Source organism: Alligator mississippiensis, chromosome 7 (assembly GCF_030867095.1).
Source record: "Alligator mississippiensis isolate rAllMis1 chromosome 7, rAllMis1, whole genome shotgun sequence".
Taxonomy (NCBI): Eukaryota; Metazoa; Chordata; order Crocodylia; family Alligatoridae; genus Alligator; species Alligator mississippiensis.
In genome coordinates this window covers 55,084,125-55,101,367 of record NC_081830.1, presented here as the reverse complement: position 1 = coordinate 55,101,367, position 17,243 = coordinate 55,084,125, and the positions used below count along the sequence as shown (strand labels likewise).

Sequence of the window (17,243 nt, the reverse complement as noted above, 5' to 3'; positions counted from 1 at the left end):
ATATGTCATGTTTCCTTCAGTTTTGTATTTTGAACGTCTTATGCTCCTTTTCCTCAAGGCTCCTTCCTACATTTTTTTTACTAACCTTCATTCATTCACTCATGCGTAATTCCAATCCTTTTATTACTTAATCCCTCACCTGTACAATATGGCTAAGAACCATTTGTTATCTGTAATGTCTATCCATTAGTTAACTTGCCCTCTCTACAAGTTACCTAGATTTTCCCCAATATGTTCGTGAAACAGCATGCAGCACCACACCATCTGGCCAGGGGATCCACAGGAAGATGTACTACCTGAAGCTGTTAAAGTTTATTCTTGTAAATTCAGTAGTTTTCAAGTTGATGGTATCTCTTTAAAACATGTGATCAGTCATTTCATGGCAGTAAAGTGCAGTATCCACAAAGATCTGCATAGATCATAAATTCAGGCATTGAAATAAAGGATTTAAATTTTATAATGTAAATTTTCAATCAGTGTGGGATTTTGTGCATACATATCTATATGGCTGCATGGAATCTCTCTGACTGTAAAAAATACAAACCGTTTCCTCAAATATTTTGTTACAGATATACATGGACTGAATCATGAAAATGAACATTTTTCCAGGGATCAAAGATCACCATTCAGTTCTTACATAGAACAATCAGTCATTGCCTAAGGTTACCTTGAGCAAGTCTACATCATTATAATGTGGGACAAGTACCTTGTAAACTCTTAGGAGCATGCGTAACATCACAAAGGAAAACAGTTTTTTTGAGCTTAATAAATTGTTGCAAAATCTGTAAGAAGGGGAAACACGATTATTTTGAGTGAAATTCATTCCTGAGCAGGCAGCCCCCACACAACTGCAGCATACTAAATGCCCCACTTCCATTTTGGGGCTTACTTGAGATTTCAGAAGTGCATAGGTCTAGATGGGCAGTTACAGATGAATTTCATTCCTGTGAATAAGTCATTAATTATGTACAGATGAAGTTCCTTTATTCTTTTCTCAGTCAGATTTGCATATTATATTGTGTGTATGTGTATTTCAGTCCCTGATTAGGAAATTCATATTTGTTTTTCTCATTTTCTGTGGAATGTGGGCTCAGAAAAAATGCTGATATGTGAACTAGTGTCATCAACACTCTTTCTCCATCTCCATGTAGGAATCTCATGTGCTTTCATATCCTGTGCTAGATAAGGTTCATGCAGTCTGCTTCAAAAATTAAATTAATTAGTTCACACAGTTCAAGGTTAGAGATAGCAGACAGAAGCATGGGTCTGGCCAATGCAGTAACCAGAGCCATCCATAGGAGTGTACGGGTCCCGGCCCATATCAGCCCATGTGGGGCTGGGAGGTGGCTAGCAGGGGTTGGAAGGGGAGGTTGCTGAATGGCTGGAGCGGGGGGTGGGAGGGGTGGTGAGTGGCCGGAGCGGGGAAGAGGGAGGGGTGGCAAGCATCCGAAGCATGGAGCCAGCAGCACATGGCGGCCGCGGTGCAGCTGGCAGCACGTGGCAGCCGCTGCAAAGCTGGTGGTGTGCGGTGGCCACAGTGGGGCCTGTACAGCACTGTCTGTGGGGTCCCCCAAAGTGCAAAGCCTGGGGCAGTCGCCCTGATTTGCACCCCCCCCCCCCCCAGGGATGGCCCTGGCAGCAACATCTATTTTAATGTATGTTTGGATAAAATTGATTCCTGTTTTTAATGGATTGATAAACTATATTGCTTCAGAGTTCCCAGGAAGAGGAGACAGGAGGATTACTAATAAACACATACATTTTTTTTCACATTAACTGGAAACCAGCCTGAAATTAATGACCATTTTTTCCGTTGAAGAACATTACAAAACTTACCAAATTGTATTTTGCTATATTACTGGATATTTACAGAAACTCCATGTCTACCAGGGTCTGAAAACAGAAAGGGCATGTGAAGGTAGCACTGGTTAGACACCCTAGCTAGGTCTACATGCACTAGCTCTGAAACCAGAAGCAATATAGCTATGTCAGCATGGCACTGCACCTGGACTAATTAGCATTGCTGAGAACTAAATGTTATAAGCCTGAGTGCAGCACTATGCTAATAGGGCTGATCTATCATAGATTATAGAGGTAGAGCATGCAGAGTTAGCTTGGATATCTCTGCATGCCACTGCTATGTTCCATGTAGACTGTAGTAAACAAGCTAGCTGGGCTGGGGTATCATTGTACAGCCCTGTATTTTGCCATGTAGACGAACACAAACTGGACCCCTGATTGAAGAGCAGACTTAACCTTTCTTCAGTAATGAAGATATAAGTCTTATCTTGCATTGGCTTTAGAAAGGCCTAACTTGATTGATTTCACTGACTTACCTGTGATTTATCTGGCTGTCAAAGAGAACGGCTATCAAGCTTTGATGATACTAATCATTGTCCTTGCTTCATATGATAAAGACTTCTCACAAACTGATTTTTTACTAATCAGAAATATACGTAATGTTAACAACACTTATTGTTATTTCTTCTCAGGAAGGCACTGTGAACTATACAAAGATCCCTGTGTTAATATTAGCTGTCATAATGGTGGCACATGTAACAGTGAAGGTCTAAATGCTACATGCATTTGTGCACCTGGATTTACAGGTAAGTAATTTTTAAATTACATGGGGTATTATTGTTAGTAACTGTGTCAAAAAGAATGCAAATGTCAGATATATGCCATCTGATGCTGTGCATCTGCACATTTTTTTCATATGAGTTATGAGGTATTTTAAAGCAGGCACTTTTACAGGGAAGAAATTATAAAGCAGCAATATCCCATTTTGGAATTCTGGGAAATATAATGTGAAATTAAAATGATAATGACATATTAATTGTGAATTATTGTACCTAAAGATAGCTGTAAATCAAAGCACTAAATATGAGCTGTAACCTCTAAATCCAGATATTATAGCTTAAATCTACATTTGATATAATAGTTTACTGGTTTCGTTTACTAGTCCAAATACCTTGGTTTTTTAAGGAAAGCTATTTTATCCTTTTTGGGCTATATACTTTATGCTTTTCTTTGGGATATTTTGACATGGCTCACTCTTCCAGGTTTTATTTGCTACTTTTGGATGGAAGAGTTCCAGTATGCAAAGATGGGCTGGTGACAGTAATAAGTGCTCAAGAGGGCTAATGTAAGCTGAGCAAAAGAAGATTTGATTTTGACCTGAAGCTCAGACAGAGCTTTGGCTTGGAGAATACCGAGCAATTTTGCCTTTGCCCAACAAAGCATTCAAGTATGTGCATAATTTCAAGCATGTATAATTTCATTGAAATCCTTGGGATAATCACATACTTAAGAAAAAAACAATACTTAAGTACTCAAATGCTTTGAGGCCTAGAGTGCTTTGTATTTGCAAAATTGAACCTGGACTGAGAAATAAAGAGAGAATATTGGAGATCCATTTTCTACACAATTTCCATACAGTCTCAGAAGGGTAAGACCATTGTCAAAAAGAGCTACCATATTTTCCTGCATACAACACCACCGCAAATAAAGCACGTACCTTGTTTTTGAAAGGTAAAATGTAGAAAAAAGATTTTTGTCCAGTCATGGATGACTGTGTGGCATAGAGTCAGTCCTCCTGAGCACACAGAGCAGGAGTAGGCAACCCTCCAGCACAGGTATCAGAGTATGGCATGCAAAGGTATTTTCTTGGCGCACGTGCCTCAGAGCAGATAGCAGGGAAGGGGCTGGGACTGTGTTGCCACAACAAGGATTGGGCCCTTCGTGGCTCCCCTATAGGGCTGTGCAGAGCTTCAGATCATGATTCAGATTTGGAGATGATTCAGATGGTTTGGAGGCTGAATCTACAAATCCAAATCGAATTGTGGGAAGCTTTAGCTTCCAAATCGATTTGGAAAAGATTCGGAGATTTGGCCATAGGGTAAAATGGGGAATCAATGAAATATGTATAACTTTGTTGTCTCTTGTCCAATTTGGATGAAACTTGCAGGAATGGTAGCCTCTGCTGAGAGCATGACGTGTGCCATGTTTCAAGGTGATAGGTATGCAGGGGTTTCTGGGAAACTGCACCCCACAGTTCTGAAAGCAAAACTCATGTGGTGTGTGTGTTAAACCATAGTGGGGTGAAAACTGCAGGGATGGTAGCTCTTACTGAGGCCACAAAGCCTGATAAGTTTCAAGGAGATAGGTGCAGGGGTTTGTGGGAAAATGCACCCCAAATTCTTGAAAGCAAAACTCACATCACGTATGTGTGTTATGCTACAGCAGAGTCAAAACTGCAGAGATGGTAGCCCCTGCTGAGGCCACAAAGCCTGCCAAGTTTCAAGGAGATAGGTGCAGTGGTTTGGGGGAAACTGTACCTTAAGCTATGGACAAGTAAAACTTGTGACATGGGTGAGACTGCATGTGTTAAGGTGCAGCAGGGTGAAAGCTGCAGGCCTGCTAGCCCCTGGTGTGGCCATGAAATCTGCCAGCTGTCAAGGAGATAGGTGCAGGGGCTTCTGGATTCTGGGACCCTGCACCTCTGCCAGGTAAAACTCGTGACAAACTGTGTCTGCCTTGGGACATGGTGGCGGGGAAGGGTGGGGGCTAAAGCTACTGCAGACCTGGCTGCTAAGCTACTGTGTTACCAATCAATCATGATTCACTCAGGGACCAGCTCAATACACAGTAGCTAGCAAATGTAATAAGTTAATGAGCAAAGATTAACACTTACAAAACCACAGACTAAGGAGAGGAAATAATACAGAGCCAAACTGCTTCTTCTCCAAGACAGACACAGTCAGTTGCACAAGTACCCATTTTTTGCACCCATGTTTTGCACAAGCACCCATGTCACAAGCACCCATGTTTTGCCTGTCAGCAGCTAGGGGTATAGGGCCCCAGAACCCCTGCACCTATCTCCTTGACAGCTGGCAGACTTTGTGGCCTCACCAAGGGCAAGCAGGCCTGCAGCTTTCAACCTGCTGCACCTCAACACACACAGTGTCACCCATGTCATGAGTTTTGTTTGTCCACAGCTTGAGGCACAGTTTTCCCCAAATCCATGCATCTGTCTCCTTGAAACTTGGCAGGCTTTGTGGCCTCACCAGGGGCTAGGATCCCTGAAGTTTTCACCCCGCTGCACCTTAACACACACAGGGTCATCTATGTCACAAGTTTTGCCTGTCAGCAGCTTGAGGTGCAGTTTCCCCCAAACCCCTGCACCTATCACCTTGAAACTTGGCAGGCTTTGTGGCCTCAGCAGGGGCTACCACCCCTGCAGTTTTGACCCCACTGTGGCTTAACATATACAGGTGACATGAGTTTTGCTTTCAAGAATTTGAGGTGCAGTTACTCCCAAACCCCTGCAACTATCTCCTTGAAGCTTGGCAGGCTTCATGCTCTCAGCAGAGGCTACCATTTCTGCAAGTTTCATCCAAATTGGACAAAAAACAACAGTTATAGATATCTCATTGATTCCCCATTATACCCTGTGGCTGAATCTCCGAATCGGCTCTGAAGCTTCAGAGCCAATTCGGCCGAATCGAAGCAGGAAACCAATTCAGAGCTCCAAATCAAATCACGGGCATCTGAATCAGCCAAATCTGAACCCAAATCGAATAGTTCCCTATTCACACAGACCTACTCCCCTGCCACCCGCCCTGGCACGTCAATATCTTACAAATCGAGATTGCAGGTGTTTTTGGAACTCTACCCAAAAACATTGCTGACCCCTGACATAGTGTCCAAGAAGTGTGGCATCCCAGGAGATAGTCTGGATACAGCAGGACTTTCCTGGTGCTGGCTGCCTCATACAGACTCCTGGGATGTCACACTTCCTGGATACTCTCATTTCCAGGAGGTTTTACTCTGTCACACAAGGTTAGGCCTCAGATCCTTTCGTGGGAAGTACCAAGATGGTTAGTTCTTTAAGTTATTCTTTACATATGTTCCTATAAATAAAATGTTGTTTCCACATCACAAGCCTTATCAAAACTACCAGCAGCTCACTTGCTGTTTCAGGCACAATCTACAGTGCTCAGCCAATAGTTATGGCTGTGAGAGTGTTAATACTAGACTCTCTTCTTCATCTTGCTGAAACAAACAAAAGTGACAGTCATCTTGACAGCCACATCACAGCGTCTCTAATCATGTTTCTTTTTATAGTGAAGAAATTGACTTCCCCACTTAAAAAAATACCCCAGTTTGCAGGGTGGGGGTTCTGATTTTTGGTGGAAAAGCTGTCTGTTGTTTGTGATAAAATATGGCAGTTTGAAGCTTTGAGTAACTACTAGAAGGTCCTGATTACTAGTGACATAAGCACAATTGCAAGAGTTAGAAAATTAATTTGGGGCTTTTCTATTAGCACAATGGTAGAGTTTTGACCATTTGACATTGATCTATATGAACCTCTCAGGTTCTCTGCAGCATAACTCTATTTCTGTCAAGTGATACATTCCAAATTAATGCCAGTGTACCCAAGAGATGCAATGGGTTAATGCTTGTAAACACTGCTGTACATAAATCTTTTTTATGGTTTATCTTACCTTGTGGCTGTTTACTTCTAAGTAACAGCATAAAAAAGGCCTATAGCATGATAGGTACATCCTTGAGATACGTTACATTAAAGAAAGAGGGAAAGAAGAAATTCATGAAATCATATGCAATAAGGCAATTTAAAACTATGGTAGAGGTGATGTTAAAACATGATGGATCCATCCTTCAAAACATCCTTGTTATAGGCACCTGAATAGTATGCTTTTGAAATTTTCCGTTAAACATTTTAAGATGTATATACTTGAAACTTTTCAGGAAAAAGTTTAGTAGTAATAGAGTTCAGAGTTTAGCTACTGCAGTGAAATGTTATAAAAACTCAACTCTCATAAAATGTGCCGACAATAAAATGTTGTCATGTGCCATATAATATTTTATCCCAGACTTCCCCGATTTCTTTATTATTGATGTTTTCCTGCTTATGTTAAAACACTGCAAAACCAAAGTCTTTTGGGCCTTGTTCTTCCCTCATAAGAGTTTTATGTTGGCTTAATTTAATTGACTTCAACAGAGTTATACTTTTGAGTAAGTGGAAAAGCACCTGGCTCTTGACTCAGTCTTTCTCAGTAATGTATATGATTATACGGTGTGTGGTGTTTGGAGCTATACTGGGGAAATAGCTGTATAGGCTATAGCAGGTGCTTATACTGAATGGTTTCTTACACTGGGTGTTTGCTGTCTTCTATGCCAAACCTAAATAATTAACACTTTTTGACATAGTTTTTCAGGAGAGAGTACCTAGCATTTTGAGAGCACTTTATCCACTGGTGCATGTTCTAGCATCCCATTTCAACAGGATACACATACCTAGTTGTATATATTAGGAGTTAATAATACTGTATATTGTGATTCCTAACTTTGTTTCTCCTGCCAAAGCTGTATCAAATTTAAAAATTGGTTGTTTCTTTGTACATTTTCATAGAAGATGTTCTGGCTTAAAATCAATTACATGTATATTGTCTTTGCAATCTAATGACATTTGGGCACACATTACTAAATATGTGTTGATACCGAACAGGGATATTAAAAAGTAGGTATCAGATTTTGAAATCACATATAGTTAATCCTTCAGATGTGGTTTAATGAACGACTTTATTTGCAAAGGCCAGTTTTACTCAATGTACTTAACAGATCTACAGGCCTATATGTGGATAACCTGGAGAGGGTACAGAAAAGGGCAGCTCGTATGGTCAAGGGCCTGCAGACCAAGCCCTACGAGGAGAGACTAGAGAAACTGGACCTTTTCAGCCTCCGCAAGAGAAGGTTGAGAGGCGACCTTGTGGCTGCCTATAAGTTCATCACGGGGGCACAGAAGGGAATAGGTGAGGATTTATTCACCAAGGCGCCCCCGGGGGTTACAAGAAACAATGGCCACAAGCTAGCAGAGAGCAGATTTAGACTAGACATTAGGAAGAACTTCTTCACAGTTCGAGTGGCCAAGGTCTGGAATGGGCTCCCAAGGGAGGTGGTGCTCTCCCCTACCCTGGGGGTCTTCAAGAGGAGGTTAGACGAGTATCTAGCTGGGGTCATCTAGACGCAGCACTCTTTCCTGCTTATGCAGGGGGTCGGACTTGATCTATTGAGGTCCCTTCCGACCCTAACACCTAACATATATTGTAGCATTGTAGACTGAGAAATAGGACTTCCAAGACTTTAGAGTGGAGACTAAACAGGGAGGAAAGAAGGAAGAATGTGCTATGCTTTTCAAGCCTTTAAAAGCATAGACCCAGCAGCAACCACTGTTATTTGTGTAATCTGACCTTGGTGGCATACTCCTCATGCATTACTTAGTTGTAATATTCCTGAAGCTTCCTGGTGGAAGAGGCTTTAAAATGGAGGTTTCAAGCAGAAGAGCACCCTACTCTCTCACCATCTCATTGCACATTGGAAGAGAGCCAAATGTGCCTTGATGGTTTAGGGCAGTTATTCTCAACCACGGTGTTGCAAGATTCTTGACCAGTGAGCCACGGGGTACTGTGCAATGTTAGCACTGTTAGTTTTGCAAATGACTACACGATTCACAAAATAAACACAGAGAGCACATCCAGACAAGCATGCATATGTGGTATGAGGTGCTGGAGATCCATCTGCAGTGCCTCAAATTGCACATGCCACATATACAGATATTCTCCGCAATGCTAATTTGCAGCATGGCAGGTTTTTTTGACACCCGGAGATCCCGGTGTCAAAAAAACCTGCACCTGAAAAAAGTGGGGTGGTGCACTTGGTGGCAACATGTGCCACCTGAAACCGGAGCTTGGCCAGCCAGAGTCATACTCTGGCTGCTGGCCAGGCTCTGCATGTTGGATCACTGCCACTGGAGCCCTGAGAAGCCCCCACGACCCCAGGTAAGGCTGTTGGTACCAGCTAAGGTGGTGGCCCCAATCTCCCCTACCCCACCTGGGGCAACTTGCCACATGCCAGAGTGAGCGTGTATGAGTGTTCCCCTGCTATGTGCCCCTGCTATTTGTCCCTACTATTTGTCCCCGGGGTAATGCACATCCATGCCCATCTGGACATGCCTAGAGGTTTCAGATGGAATCTACACTGTCAAAAACATTCTGCTCTGTTTTAGTCTGTGTTTTTTGCAACAGAAGAATTACTCTATTATTTTCCCAGTCAAAAATTGAATGGAAGCTAAGAACTGCATTTACTGAGGGGTGCCTTGAGTTTACCAAGGGGTGCTTTGAATCAAAAACAAACATTTGAGAACCACAGGCTTATGGGGATGATTCTTGACTTAGATTTAAGAAATTCTGGGTTCAAAGCCTAGATGTGTCCCTTTATTTTTAAGGTTGGTTAAGCACTGGAACAGATTACCTAGAGCAGTGGTTGTCAACCAGGGCTATGTGTAACCTGAGGGGTACTTAAAAGACTTGTAGGTAGAAGTTACACAGAACTCTGCATGCGTGCATGCATGCAGCCATGGTGCAGGATACAGGCGGCCAGGAGCGCAGCCCATGTGGTTTTATTACTGAAAGGTCTTGCCTGACTAACCTCATCTCCTTCTATGATCGGGTGACACATTGCCTGAACAAGGGAGATGAGGTTCATGTTATTTATCTGGATTTCAAGAAGACCTTTGACTTGATCTCCCATGATGTCCTCATGACCAAGCTGGGGAACTGTAGCTTCGAGCATCTCATGGTCCGATGGCTGGGGAACTGGCTCCGGGGTCAGACCCAAAGTGTTCTACAAGTTTCCCTCAATTTATGCTGTACATGCATTCCTGGAGAATGGTACATAAATTGAATTTGCATAAAGTGAACCCACCTTACAATGCAACAAATAGGGATAGGTTCCCGTGGCAGTAAGGGAGGAAGGGAGGGAGTGAGGCTGGGACTAAGGAAGGGGCAGAGGGAGGGGTGCCATTCCTGGGGCTGCACAAGACAGCAAAGCAGAAGGAACAGAGTGGCACTCACCCCAGCCCCAGCTGCAGCTGCCCCAGGAACAGCTGGCGCCAGCTGCCTGCAGCCACTGGGCTACACCAGGCTTTGCCTGTCCCCACTCACTTCTGCTCCTGGGCTGCACCTGCTCTGGTGCAAGCAGTTGGTGTCGACTGCTCCTGGGGCCTCTACAGCTGGGACGAGTGCTGCACCCTGCACCACCCGGGCTCTGCTTGTCCACACTCTGCCTAGCCCATACTGGAGCGGCCCTGAGAGCAGCTGACACCAGCTGCCTGCACAATGGCATGGCGTAGCTGGGGTGAGTCCCGGCATGGGGGTCCAGGCGGAGCATGGTGCAGCCCGGCAGCTGCATGCAGCTGGTATTGGCTGATCCCAGGGCCGCCGCTGCTGGGGCTGGGGTAAGTGGGGCCACAGCTCTTTCCCCTCCCCCCACAGACGTACTTGCTTTGCCGGGGGGGGGGAGGGGGGCATCTATGCTGATTGCCTCGCATATAATGAATTATGGGTCTAAATATGCTCATCGCATAAGAGCGAATTCTCATATAAAGAACCCACATAAATCAAGGGAAACCTGTAGTTGATGGGAACAAATCAACGTGGTGCAAGGTTACCAGTGGAGTCCCCCAGGGCTCAGTGCTTGGGCTGGTACTGTTCAATAACTTCACTGATGATCTAGATTTGGGCATCAGATGTGGACTGGCAAAGTTTGTAGATGACACTGAATGATGGGGGAAGGCGGTCAAGCTACAGGACAGGCTGGGGATACAGGCCGACCTGGACACACTTGCGAAGTGGGTGGACCAAAACCTGATGGCATTCATTGTAGAGAAGTGCAGGGTACTACACCTTGGGAGAAAAAAACAGCATCATACTTATAGGCTCGGCAGTACTGTTGCTAGCACCATGACCAACAAAGGCACTACTTCACTGTCAGGGTGGCTAGGAGCTGGAAACAACTTCCAGGGGAAGTGGTGCTGGCTTCTACCCTGGGGGTCTTCAAAAGGAGGCTAGACAGCCACCTAGCTGGGGTCAGTTGATCCCAGCATCCTTTCCTGCCCATGGCAGGGGGTCAGACTAGATGATCTGCTTAGGTCCCTTCCAACCCTACCAACCAACTATGGTCCTGCCTTGAGTAGTAAGTGGGACTAGTTGAGGTTCCTTCAAGCCCCATTATCTGTAATCCTATGATCTAGTGATCAAGGGGACGTCTACGCAAGACGCTGTACTGTGCCTTAGCCTAATTTACTGCACAATATGGGCACATGTCTACACATTTGCATACTTACTACACAGTAAAAGTGGCTAATTGTGACTAAATTTGATCCCTGCAAATGCAAAGATTAAATTTAGTCATGATTAGTTAAAGCACAGTAGCGCACATGTAGACATGACCTGGCACTAACTTCAATGTCAGGTCTGCTCAGCCACTAGGGGGCTACCCTGAGTCCTGCCCCAGGGCTCCTGGCTGGGAGCTCTTCCTGCCTTGGGGCTGGGCTGCTCTCTGGTGGGCCCTGCCTGTAGACTGTAAAAGCCTGTGGCCATTTTGTGTCCTGGGGCACACACCACAGGCAGCCTGAGAGATGCGGTTGTCTGACCTGGAGTACTGCAGGCCCCCTGTGCCCCCTGGATAGTATGCAGGCAGCCTCTACCAGTCCTGTCCCCTAGCCAGCGCTGCTGCTTGTCTGCAGGTGAGTGTTGTAAATGCCTGCATCCTGCAGCACCCCCTGCCCAGCCCTGAGATCCCCCCCAGGGCTGCTGGCTGGATGTCTCTGGCAGCAGAGCCAACACATGCTATCTGCTGCTGCTTACCCCCAGCAGTGTCTCCTGTGTTAGTAGGTACTGTGCACATTTGCCTCTGCCATGTGGCTCCCAGTCCCTGGTTGTGTCCCTCTGCTGAACTCTCCCAAGTGTTGTTTGGGATCCCGCACAGCTGTCCTTCTGCGGCCGGTCCTAGAGAGCCGGTGCAGGACACAGTTTCCTCCCCATCAAGGCCCAGCCCTGCCCACATGTGCACCTGTGCTGTCCACCCAGGCCCCCAGCTGGACCCAGTGGAGATTTGCAACCTCATGATGCGGAGGCAGTTTGCACAGAGTGGGCACTTGAACGTCACATTTATGAGGCCCTGTCAGGTGGCATGTAGGAGGGAGGGTGCTCCTAGATGGTGAGGCAGTGCTGTATAAAGGTCAAGGCCTTGCGGACACAGTGGGCGGCCATGACTGACCACAATCATCAGTCTGGTTGTTCCCATAAGACCATAAGTATTGCATGGCACACAGATGCTCAGCAGGTAATGTATTTGTTCACCTTCAAAGTACCTAGGTGAACTACCATTACTGTAGAACACTGCTGTCAGTAGAAATTTCATGCAGCAGCTAACCCAGATTTTAGTGCCCCGGGATCCAGGCTGCATCCTGTAGCCAGGTGCAGCCACTTGCCATCGCTGATGGGAAGGCCTGTGCTGAGCCACCAGCCTCGCCAACCCCGGCCACATGGTAAGTCCTGCACTGGGGGGAGGATCTGCCAGCCCACACCCCTGCCTAGGACCCTTCCTGCCTGGCCTGGATGCCCTCCCTTGGCCCTGGGTTCTCCCCCCACAAAGCATGCAGAGAGGTGGGCCACAGCTTGAAACTTTATTGAGTAGCTCATGTCCCTAAAGTTGGGTGGCCACAGGCCTCTCACACCCCAAGGAAGGCATTGATAGTGTTGGTGATGTCCTCCTCAGCAGCAGGGGGGCAAAGACATGTAGCACTGCCCTAGGTAGCCCTCTAGGCAGTGATGGAGGTTGCAGGGCAGGCCGGGCTTGCCCTGTGGGCCATTGTAGCTCAGGGTCCCAAACTAGGAGTGAAGGTGTGTTCGGGGCACCAGGAGGATCATCATCAGCAGGGTATAGTGGCTTTGGCACCTCTCATCCTGCACAAACAGCTCATCACACACCACCTGGGGCACATGCAGCAGTGGTGTGGGGTGGAGCTAGCCTGAAGGCACCTGCCTGGAGTGGCTCCCAGTGTGGAGGGTGGGGTTGTCCTGGATCCCTTCACACCACAAGCCCAGGCACTGTGGGCTGGGCAGCAGTAGGGGAACACTAGGCCTGTGGAGGGGGGACAGTGAGTTAGGAAGCCATGGGAGCAGGTGCTGCCAGCAGCCTGGCCTGGCCCATGCTGGGAAGAGGGCAGGGGAGGCAGGTTGCCTGAGGCCAGCACCCAGTGTCCTGCTAGCCCTAGGGGAGCAAATGGGGACAGGGGGCTTAGCTGGCAGCCACCTGGTCCAGGGCCTGCCTGGCCAGACTTACCATGGTTCCTGCGCACCCATGCACAGCCAACCCCTGATCTAAGACTAGGCACTGCACTGCCTCTGGTGCAGAGCATCTTATCTCTGAAATATTGCAAACTTTGACAAAATGCTTCTGTCTCTTGCCTCTGTAGGGCCAACATCTGGATGTGGGGTAGAGCTACAGCCCCAGTGGGGATGCAGCCTCCATCCTGCCACAACCCACCACCAGACCCTGCTGCATGCGCCGGCTGTGCCAGCAGCAGGCACACACTTGAACCTGCTTGCTCCAGCAGCTGGTGAAGCTGGCTGAGGGGCAGGAGGCACGGGTTATGTCCTGGTGGGTGGAGAACATTGCCTGGGAGAGGGTGTTCTGGGCCAAGATCCTAGCTGTGAAGTGGGAACACCTGCGGGTTCTGTACTAGCAGATTGCTGTGGATTGCTGGGCAGCGGAGCCTGTGGACACTGATTGTCAGGTCCTGGACACTGTCTTGGGCCTGGCTGTCATGTAAGGCCCAACCCCCATTCCTGGCCCTGCAGGCCTCCTGGTAGTCAGCCCATGCCCTGGGTCTCCTGCCACCCACCTGGGCCCAGCCCCACAGCTCACCCTGAGACCATGCGTCCAAAGACCCAGAGGTTCCAGGTTCAGCACTGGGCACCATCACCCAGGGATGAGTCTGACACCCACCGCAGTCTCTGCAGTCCCCAGACTGGCAGGAGAACAGCCCAAGGCTGGGGTACAGGCTCCCCAGGGTCTGCCTTCTAGGTTCCCCTATCCAACAGCCCCCTGCTTTAGCACTCAGACAGAGACTGAGACTGTTGTATATAGTTTTCACTTTTGGGAGATGGTTTTTTTATTGTTGGTGGTTGGGGAGGGTGGTGGAGGGGCTTTATTTGTTGGGGAGGGATTGGGGAGTGGGATCTGTGTGTTGGGGATGCAGGGGCAATAGGGCTTTATATGATGAGGGGTAAAGGGGGAGGGATAGGAGTGGGGGTTATGAGGGGAATTAAGCTTTTTTGTTTCAACCATGTGCATGTCCTGAGAGTAGTGGTGGGAGTGGACAGGAGCTAAGGGGTGTGTGGGCAGCAGGGCAGGTGGGCTAGAGGCGGGTGCTGTAAGAGGTGGTCCACTAGGGCTTTCCACATCCAATGCCCTAGCCCCTGCTGGCAGGTCTGTGGGTCACCTGGGGCCTGCAGATCATGCTTCTGCCACCAGGCCACCTCTGCCTAGTGTGCCTCCTTTGCTTAGCATGCCTCCTCTGCCCTGAAAGCCTCTTCCTGGGCCTTGCAAATATTGTGCAGCATGCACACTGCAACAATGACTTGGGGAAGGTTTCTCTTGGTCACCACATGTAGACACCTGCCAAAAATCAGTTAATGTACAATAAGCTAATGTGCAGTAAATTTAGTCATGAATATTTGCATGTGTAGATGCGCCCATGGTGCATTGCAAGGGAGAAGATTGGAGTTTCCAGTTGTGTGCTTACCGTGCCTCTATTTCAAATACTTTTCTTTCTTTACTGACGTAAGTGTGAGGAGGCTGTCATCCTTTGACTTAAAACGATATTTTGGTTCCTAATTTTGGCTTCACAGTCTAATAGGAGGAGAAATATTGTGGAGACAATACAGTAAGCTGCTGAAGAGAGCATCTGCCATTGCTCAACATTGACCATTAAGGGATAGCAATGATGCACTGTTAAAGTCCCAGAGAAATAAATGAAACCCATATATAAACAATCAAGACTGATTTGGTGCTAAAGCATTAAAAATATCTCTGCACATATTAGTTAATGTACTTTCTTATGTATAATGTTGTAGTATATGCATTGCACAACAGTTAGGCTTAGGGAGCGGTGCGAGATGCACCGGTGAAAGCCCGTCATGCCTCCACACCCCGAAGCTCCCCAGCGACCCCAAACAGCCACAGAGTGCCCCTGTCGACCCCCAGCACAGCCGGAAGTAAGCAGGGCCTGTGGTGGGAGGGGACTAGCCCTGCTTAGCTGCAGGGAAGCGGCTGACTCGGAGCCGAGTAGGGTCTCGCCCCAACCCAGCTTCTACTTTGCCCAGCCCCCAAGGGAGCCATGCGACCGGAGCCTCGTGAACAGGCCATGCAAACAGGTGTGCTTGTCTACTCGGCGCATGAGTTAGTACGGAGTTTGCACAGGAGGGCAAGTGGGAAGGCCCAAGGTCCTGTCTGTGCGCCCTAGGCAAGACAGTCCCAGCCGCAGCCAGCCTCCCAGTGGCATCATGCAGATGGGCACGTGCTGCAACCCGAGGGTCCCCTCGGGGTCTGTGGCCCCCCCGGCTGGTGCTTCAGAGGTCTCTGCCCAGAGGGAGCCCATGGTTCTGGGCTCCACACAGACAGGACCTCTGTCTTTTGACTGCGGGGACTGCCTGTCACTTTTTCAGGCTCTGGGGTCCAGGAGCATGGCCACCTCCCCTTGTGGGATCTGCTCCCTTTTGGGGTCTCTGGTGCGCTGGCTGGAGGAGCTCCATGCTGCAGTCCAGAGACTGCGTACCATCAGGTATGGTGAGCAGGAGATAGACTCCTACTGCCAGGCCCTTCTCCCCCGGGAGGCGGAGGGTAGAACATGGTCGCCCTCCAGGACAAGGAAGAACTTGGGGACCTCCCATGCTGTCCAGCCAAGGGGTTGGACCAAGGTGGTCAAGGGCCTCAAGGCCTGCCACACTGAGGTGTCCGCCCCACTGGAGCTTTGCAACAGGTATGAACCTCTTGCAGCCCCAGCAGAGCCTGCTAAGCTGCCAGCTCCCAGAGGCAACACAGGCTCAGCTGTAGCTACTGCCCCCACTCTCCCCAAGACAAAACGCAAAGTGTTTGTTGTGGGAGACTCCATCCTGAGGGGGACTGAGGGGGCAATCTGCCACTCCGACCCCTTAGCCTGGGAAGTCTACTGCTTCCCGAGAGCCCGTATCTGAGACATTGTGGAGAAGATCCCTGAGCTCCTCCAGTCCACTGACCACTACCCTATGCTTCTTATCCATGTGGGCACAAATGACATGACTCGGAGTGCTCCCAGCCAGGTCATGAAGCACTACATGGTTTTGGGAGCAGGGCTTAAGGGGTTGGAGGTGGAGGTGGTGTTCTTTTCGATCCTCCTGGCTTCGGGCTACGGGCTGAGGAGGGAGAGGAGGATCGAGGTAGTGAACCAAAGACTGTGGCACTGGTGTCATCGGGAAGGCTTTGGCTTCCATGACCACAGTCCGCTGTTTGGTGAGAGAGGCAGTGAGCTGCTGGGAAGGGATGGCCTCCACCTCTATCCGCTGGGGAGGAGGCTCTTCTCAGCCAGACTGGCTGACCTGCTCCACTGGGCTTTAAACTAAGCCTGCTGGGGAATGGGGGGGGGACTACTGCCACTGCTGGCCAGCTGAGTAACCCTTGCAAAGCCAGGTGACCTTGACACTTAAGGGAGTCCACCCCTGCCCCAGCCCTGGAACAATCTATGGGTAAGGCAAGGGCCCCCAAAGGGACACTCGCCTGCCTGTACACAAATGCCAGGAGCTTGGGGAACAAAGAGGAGGAACTTGTCCTCCTGCTTAACACAAACAATGATGATGTCATAGGGATAATGGAGACCTGGTGGGACTCCACCCATGACTGGGCCACAGGTATAGACAGCTATACCTTGTACCAGAGAGATCAAGTGGATCAAAGGGGCAGGGTTGTAGCTCTCTGTCAAGGAAAGCTACGCAACCCTGCAAGCTGACACTGGTGCCCAGGGTGGACCCTCTGCGTTAAAATCCATGGGGAACACGGCACAGGGGACACAATGGTGGGAGTCTACTACAGACCTCTAACCCAGGATTAAGAGCTTGACCAAGAGTTTGCCAGGGAATTGGTTGAGGCCGCATGCTCCTGGTCCATGGTTGTCATGGGAGACTTCAACTACCCGGACATCTCGTGGGAAGAGCGCTCAGCCAAATCCGAGTGGTCGCAAAGCTTTCTCACGTGCGTGAATGAGCTCTATCTTATGCAAGAAGTCTATGGTTCAATGAGAGGCAAAGTGCTGCTCGACCTGGAACTGGCAATGGGGGATG

At 48.4% G+C, this 17,243-nt stretch overlaps 1 protein-coding gene across 3 annotated transcripts in view; it reads left to right on the top strand.

Moving 5' to 3' along the window:
• Positions 1–17,243, top strand: part of DNER (delta/notch like EGF repeat containing) — a 366,522-nt gene that overhangs the window by 315,421 nt on the left and 33,858 nt on the right. For all 3 annotated transcript variants that reach the window (XM_059730967.1, XM_059730966.1, XM_019491837.2), the window contains one exon: positions 2,493–2,606. In XM_059730967.1, coding sequence (XP_059586950.1) covers positions 2,493–2,606 — 114 coding nt within the window. The remainder of the gene's footprint in view (positions 1–2,492; positions 2,607–17,243) is intronic.